The following is a 7530-nucleotide window of genomic DNA, read 5'->3' as shown; positions in this document are numbered from 1 at the left end:
ATATTTATTTTACCCCTTAATTAAATTTTAGTTTTAAATGTTGTTTATTAATTTATTAATCAATTATTTCTATCAAATATTTAATGATATTTTATTTGTAAAATAAAAATTTATAACGATTATATAATATTTTCAATCTTTTTATAAGGGTTGGGTCGAATTTTATTACTGAACTTTTTGGTTTGTGTGTATTGGTCACTTAATTCAGTTTAAGTTACAAAAAATCACCTAACTATTTATTTGTTCCAAATTGGTCACCACGACCGAGTATATTAAGCAAGGTTCTAAAAAGCTCGTCATGACACGTCATGGCTTCAAGGCTTGTACTTGCTGTGAAGCTTTAACAAAATATCGCCTTAAGTCATATAGGTATATAAAAATGAATAATAATAGAATATATAATTATTAATTATATACAAAATTATCGCCTTAAGTCACGTCTTACAAATGACGTGACCCGCCATGGCTCGAAAATGCTAAGATTTGACACTACCACGAAGTCACGTCTTACGTTACTTAGAATCTTACTATTATGTAACTTGCTAACTTGTGTTGCTAACTTGTCTTACTCAATCCCACTTGGTTGTATGGATGGATTAATTAGTCCCATTTGGTATTATATATGGGAGCTGACCTTGAACGGATTTGAAACACAAATAAACAAAGCATAAACCATTCGTCTTTCAAAAGCTTCAACGGTGAGTAGACATCCACGACCTTTGATTATACACTGACGTACGTGTATTTATCAGAGTCGTTAATGGGAAGAACTTGAAGAAACCTTTTTTTTAAATCCAACCAACAAACAGTAACGGAGCCAAGAATTTTGATACGGGTGTACAAACACAACAAAGATTCAAAATTGTAAATACAAATATTTTCTTGATATTTAAAGTCGTAAATCGGAAAAAATATATATGTAATTTAAACAAAAGTTACAGTTGAATCCGCCTAGGTTTCAGGTCTTGAAATCGATTAATGATAGTATTATCAAGAACTTATAGAAACACATCCTATAAATAAAGGTAAATAAACAATCGTTTAAAATTTGATCATCCATACTATTTCACAACTTATTTTCTTTACACTTACTATAGAAACCGGAAAAGATATATTTTATGTAGCGATCCAATCTCTTGCATTAAAAATATGGTACATTATCTTTAGATGAGGATATAATAATATAGATCATGTTAACAAATAATTTGTTTTTTATATATAAAACAATTTTTTGGGGATGTTGTAGTACCCCCAACGCCCTATGTAGCTTCACCACTGGTTACAAGTGATATTACATCACATCCATGTTTAAATTCAATTTTGAAGTTGAGAGTTTTGATTTCTTGTTAATAGCAAGTAGATGTTGATTGTTGAAGTTAACTAAAATAGGGCATTTATGCTAAATCCCTTTAAATACGAATGGGGTTTCAAGGTAAGAGTGTGTGATGTTGATTTCGAAGAGATAGAGTACCCAAACCTAGTTAATTAACTTTTTAGGATGACCAATTGCACGGTCTAAGAATCTTTTCTACCTTATTGGAAATCAACTATTGGTAATAATCTTGAAGTTATTGATGTGCGATATAGATTTCAAGCATAAAATTGGAGAGGTCTGTTTAGTTAGATCTTAAAATTAATAGAATGATAGTTTGATAATATTTTTAAGTCATAATACTATTTTCGTCTCATATTTATTTTCCACTTTTTATTTTTAAAATTTTTATTCTTTAACTTTGACCTTAAATATTTTTGTTTTTAATATATAATACTTGATACAAAATATATGAATGAATTGTGTTTTAAATGTTTTTTCATTGTTATAAGTTTCATCAAGTAAATATATAACACAAATAAAAATATTTAAGATCAAAATTGAAAAGTAAAAACTTCAAAAGACAAAAATTGAGAATAAATACCGGACGGAGACGCATATCTTTACCACTGAAAATGTTGTTATATAATATCATACACATGTTATGTTATGCAAATGATTTGAAATAGATAGGCAAACAAAAGCAATTTATCTACGTTAAGACATGAAAACAAATACTTATTAGACACGTATTTTTATGTTTAACTTTCTAAATATGGATAAAATGTATAAATTTGAAAGATGAATTTATAGATATAAATGATCAACTCTTTTACATATGCATATGATATAGATAGCCAAACAAAATCAATTTATCTACGCCAATACACTCATGTTTTTGTTGAAGTTCAAATTAACATACATACAATTAGAAACGTCTCTTACAACATCAACAATTTATAAATACATAAATAATTGTAATTAGTTACAATGATTTTGTAAAAAACTCCGTATATAAAAAGGTAGATACCGTTTATAATCAACATAGAAGTTTATTACACACAAACAATGTTTTTGACATCAACAATTTATAAATACATAAATAATTGTAATTAGTTACAATGATTTTGTAAAAAACTCCGTATATAAAAAGGTAGATACCGTTTATAATCAACATAGAAGTTTATTACACACAAACAATGTTTTTGACTTTTTTCAGCCAACCAACTAACAGTACAAACAATGTAGTCCTACTTTTGTTCTATGATGTACATGCATGTCTTTATCAATATTCATCAAAGTATATGCTTTTGTATAAATTTTCACGTAGAATATAATCAACGTCATATAATCTAATTAAATCGCTAAAGACTGAAAACATAAAAACGGTTAAGTTGTGGAGTGTGTAAAGTACAAAAATGTAGAGCATGAAAAACATGAAAAACATGAGTACTACATATCCCCGATTATTACCATAATACCAAAATCCATAAAGTGATTAGCTGTTGGATACCTCATAAATGCTACATTTTCGACAGAATGTCTTATTTCATAATTAATCCTTATCTCACATTACGTAAGAGATCTAAAAGTGAAACAAACCATGTTTTTCATCGTCAAACCGACAACGTATGTACTGTATATTTTTATGTAGATAACTGATTGTGCTCACCGTATCTTTACACGTATATACATGCAAATGTCACCCCATTATATATGTAATTCTTAGCTGGAGGTTGCCCAATTTATGTTGTACATCGATAGGTGTCTTCATCATGAAGATATCCGAAAGGTTGGTATTTGTTTTCTTTAATTTTATGAAAACTATAAAAATCATCTTGCAAGGCATTTATATACTAGATTTAAAAAGGAAACAAACTCTCAAGTTAAACAGTTCTGAACATACTATTTAATATTTATATGGAGTGGAGGAAGCATTTTGTTTAATCGATTCTAATAAAACATAAAAGAAATTTCATGTACCTTGGCTTTCATGTTGGATTATTTAAAATAAATATAACATTTATTTTGTCAACAAATATAATTTTGTTATTTATGTCATTTATTTACGTATATTTTATTTTGTTGTTGAAATTAGATATTGGCAATTAAATCAAATATCAAATATTGCATATATTCTAGGGAAATCATAGCATGTGATACGAGAGAAGAAAAATAAGAAGTAATTAATTGCGTCAAAACTTATATGGGAGGAGGAGGAGATTGAGTATGGTTTACGCCAAACACACTTGTCGTCCTGTTCTTTTTCTTCTTCTTCTTCTTTGTTGTTGTTAGAAATAGACGACCCCCAATTACTATAAAGTACCCTCCCTTTCTTTCTTACATAGGCACATACCCATTCCTATTTACTCCTCCTCCCTTCTTCTTCTTCTTCTTCTTCTTCTTCTTCGATTCTAGTCGATTTCAAATGGGATTTTCAGGATGTAAATTGGGTTAATCAAATCTTGTAGTGTTTTTTGATTTAATTCGTTGGTGAACGTATCGAGATGGAGAAGCTGAATTTTGTGAAAAACGGTGTCCTGAGACTGCCACCTGGGTTCAGGTTCCACCCGACGGATGAAGAACTTGTGGTACAATACTTGAAGCGCAAGGCCCAGTCTTGCCCTTTGCCGGCATCCATCATCCCTGAGGTGGATGTGAACAAGTCTGATCCATGGGATTTACCAGGTTGATACCATATATACACATTTAAATAGAAAAACAAAAAATTGCAATGTGACTGATTCGGTGTGTGTCTGTTTAGGTGATTTGGAACAGGAGAGGTTCTTTTTCAGCACACGGGAAGTCAAGTACCCGAACGGAAACCGCTCCAACCGGGCAACCGTATCCGGATACTGGAAAGCAACCGGATTAGATAAGCAAATTGTGACCTGTCGGACCAATCAAAATCAAGTAGTCGGCATGAAGAAAACTCTGGTTTTCTATAAAGGAAAGCCCCCAACCGGGTCTCGAACCGATTGGATCATGCATGAGTACCGTCTTGCCCTTGCTACCCAAAACCCGATCACCCAGGTCACTAACTTAACCACATATCAATCGGCAATTTCTTGTTTCTTGATTATGAGAATAGAAATTGAGAATTTTGATGTTTGTGCAGGGTATGGAGAACTGGGTGCTGTGCAGAATTTTCTTGAAGAAACGAGGGAACGGGAACAAGAACCAGGAAGAAGAGAAAGAGACAATTGAGGTTGAGGTTGAACCCAAGTCGAACCCAGTTTTCTATGATTTCTTGGCAAAAACAAAGCCAAAAACGGCCGATTTGAATCTATTACCGGCTTCATCATCCTCTGGTTCAAGCGGGATAACAGATGCTTCTGTTTATGGTTGCCGTGAGACGGATGAACATGAAGAGAGCAGTAGCAATTGCGATCATGTTTCAACTTTTAGAAGAAAACAGTGGCCGTGAAATCAAGAATCTTTTAATTTTCTAGCGTTTAAAAAATACTAGTTTTAGGGTTTTTTTTTTTTTTTTTTTTTTTTTTTTTTTTTTAAAGCTTAAATTTCCCATCACTCATCTCAGCAGAGGAGCATTATAATAATCCAAACCAAATTTAGATATGTTAAAATGGTTGTCCATGGAATGGAATATGGAAGAAGAGAACTAGAAACAAGGAAGGAAGGAAGGAAGGAAGGAAGAAATAGAAATAGAAACAGAAACAGAAACAGTTGTCCCTCCTATTCTTTGTAATCTCCTCTTCAAATTTCACAACTTTTTGGTGATTTATTATTAATTCTCAAATTTCTTTCCTTCTCATCTTCAACTTCAACTTGGTTGGTTTTGTTTTTACACCATCACAATCATTATTTAATCTTTTTCTCATATCATGGGTCCGATTTTAAACTATTGCAATTTAAGGTTCAAAAGTAAAAAGGATTATTACTTGTAAATCAAGGACCAAACAATTAGGAAGCAGTATTGAAAAAACAATAGACAATGGTTGCAACACAAAGATTTAGGAGGAGAATTAAGAATATTTGTTCGTCAATCATATTTTATTTTAAGACAAATGTTATGCAATCGCCCTTAAAACGGACTAAAGACCCAACATCCTTGACTTTCAATCTTTATATATATATATATATATATATATATATATATATATATATATATATATATATATATATATATATATATATATATATATATATAGAAAGAGAGAGAGGTAGGTCCAAATGTTTCTCATATCTATTATGTGCTAGAATGCACCAATAAAAATTTAGTATTAATTATATGTATACTAAATATTATTCATACTTATAATTCATTTATATGGAAACTAATTAACTTTGTTATTAATATCAACAATAATATTTTTTTAGAATGAATTCATATTTAGAAGAATGAGAATATATATATATATATATATATATATATATATATATATATATATATATTCGAGAACTTTGAATTTATAAGAAAACAAAAAAAATAATGAAATATTATTATAATGGAAATATTTTTTATCTTTTAAATTTAAATAAGTAAACAAAAAAACTAATGAGCTTTAATTTTGAAAATTTTGAAATTAAAAGGTAAGTTTATTAATGACATCGATATCCATTTATTACTACAAGTATTACATTAAAATATTATGTGGAATTTTAAAAAAATATATATAGAAAAACTTATAAAATGACATGTGGAAAAAAATTATTTCAAAATAACCACAAAATAACACTTGGCAAATTAAATGAGGGTGTGACAAGTGGCAAAAAGAACCTTCATTTATTAGGGAGTATATATATATATATATATATATATATATATATATATATATATATATATATATATATACATGGCCAGAAGTGTATCATATATTCATTGATTAATATTAATAATTCTTAGTTATCATCGTACAACAAAATGAGAAGGCAAACAGGCAACAAGTTGCGCCACTAAGCCTTTTTGTATGGTATAGCCAATTTTTTGAAAACTACATCCATAAATTTAAGGGATATAACATTGTTATGCATGATCTGTTGTACTCTATTAAAAAGCTTTACTACATCTGGTGCAAGGAAACCAAACGTATCAAATGCAAATGGTATGAACCCATGTTTTTTTCCATGTACGATTTCTCATGTTTGATGACCTTGCATGTAGCAGCTTTTAATGCAGTCTGTCCCGCCGTGAAACCCCCGACCCTCAAGCCTACGAGAGGAGATACCCCTGTAAGGTCCACACATGTGTGTTTCCATTCAACTCATCCAAAAAGCAAATGGTCAACCGGTCTAAGGGTTGACCTTCCTACTATCAGGTCAGTCAAGAAATTCACAAGAGCCTCTTTCTTGGCGGAAACCCCGACACGCTTAAATATGTCGACCAAAACATCCTTAACCATATTGTGCCTGTATTTGAACCCCGGAAGTTCTTTGCAATGAACTGCATGCTCTCCAAAAGAGTCCATACATGCCTTGTGGCACACCGGACATATCTCGTCAACTGAGAATATTGGAATCATGAGTCGATATTTGAGGATGGTACGATACTCCATATGAGACATATGTTGGCCAAGCCCATCTATAGGGATAGCTAGTAGAAAATCTTGAGCATGTTGTGCACGTAAATACTGGAAAACTGCTTTCTGTTGAGCCGTCATGTTGAAATGCACTTCCATATCATGGTCAATTTTACTAGAATGGGCACTCGCCAGTGTATTCTGGGATTTAGGGGGGGGGTGTCCTTAGTAGTAAAACTGTTAAGGTCAATGTCCGAAAGCTTGTTACGAAGAGGAGCTAAGGCACAAGTATAATCATAATCCATACCATATATGTCGTTATCATGTAAGATGTGGTTTTGTAATGCCCAAGATTGGGCCCTTGAGGCAACAAAATCATATAAGGTAGCCTCTATTGCCGAGTATAAATCCAAACCACCAAACCTAATGGATATGGAAGCAATTTGCCACTGTATGTCGCCAAAGAAAGGAGCACCACAAACCACAATGTCCTCAATCGCCCTGCACAACTCATTGTCAAAGAGCAACGCCGCCTCCACCATGTAAACGGGTTGGCATGTCCTCATCTGATGGGAATGTCAAGTCCACCAAGCAAATTACACCCTTTGTTTGCAAATAAAACGTAATATAATGGTAAAAAGGGGTATCGATCCTCGGGGAAATGGTTGTATTCAATCACCAATGCAATCCAATAGAACTAGTGTAAATAAACTAACTAACTACAATTAAACTAAAAGG

General features: G+C 31.5%; 2 protein-coding genes across 2 annotated transcripts; one reads left to right on the top strand and one right to left on the bottom strand.

Moving 5' to 3' along the window:
* Window positions 1–3666: 3666 nt before the first annotated feature.
* On the top strand, window positions 3667–4891 carry LOC145169138 (NAC domain-containing protein 83-like). The gene is made up of 3 exons (XM_079087706.1): window positions 3667–4000; window positions 4077–4345; window positions 4431–4891. The coding sequence occupies exons 1-3, from the start codon at window positions 3820–3822 to the stop codon at window positions 4737–4739; spliced, it is 759 nt and encodes a 252-aa protein (XP_078943832.1). The 5' UTR covers window positions 3667–3819; the 3' UTR covers window positions 4740–4891.
* Window positions 4892–6537: 1646 nt separating this feature from the next.
* Window positions 6538–6933, bottom strand: LOC145168434 (uncharacterized). The gene has a single exon (XM_079087243.1). The coding sequence runs from the start codon at window positions 6931–6933 to the stop codon at window positions 6538–6540; it is 396 nt and encodes a 131-aa protein (XP_078943369.1).
* Window positions 6934–7530: the final 597 nt, after the last annotated feature.

This window comes from Lactuca virosa, chromosome 4 (assembly GCF_052849685.1).
Source record: "Lactuca virosa cultivar CGN04683 chromosome 4, Lactuca_virosa_CGN04683_v6, whole genome shotgun sequence".
In the NCBI taxonomy this organism is placed as follows: Eukaryota; Viridiplantae; Streptophyta; class Magnoliopsida; order Asterales; family Asteraceae; genus Lactuca; species Lactuca virosa.
This window is presented reverse-complemented; position numbering and strand designations above follow the sequence as displayed.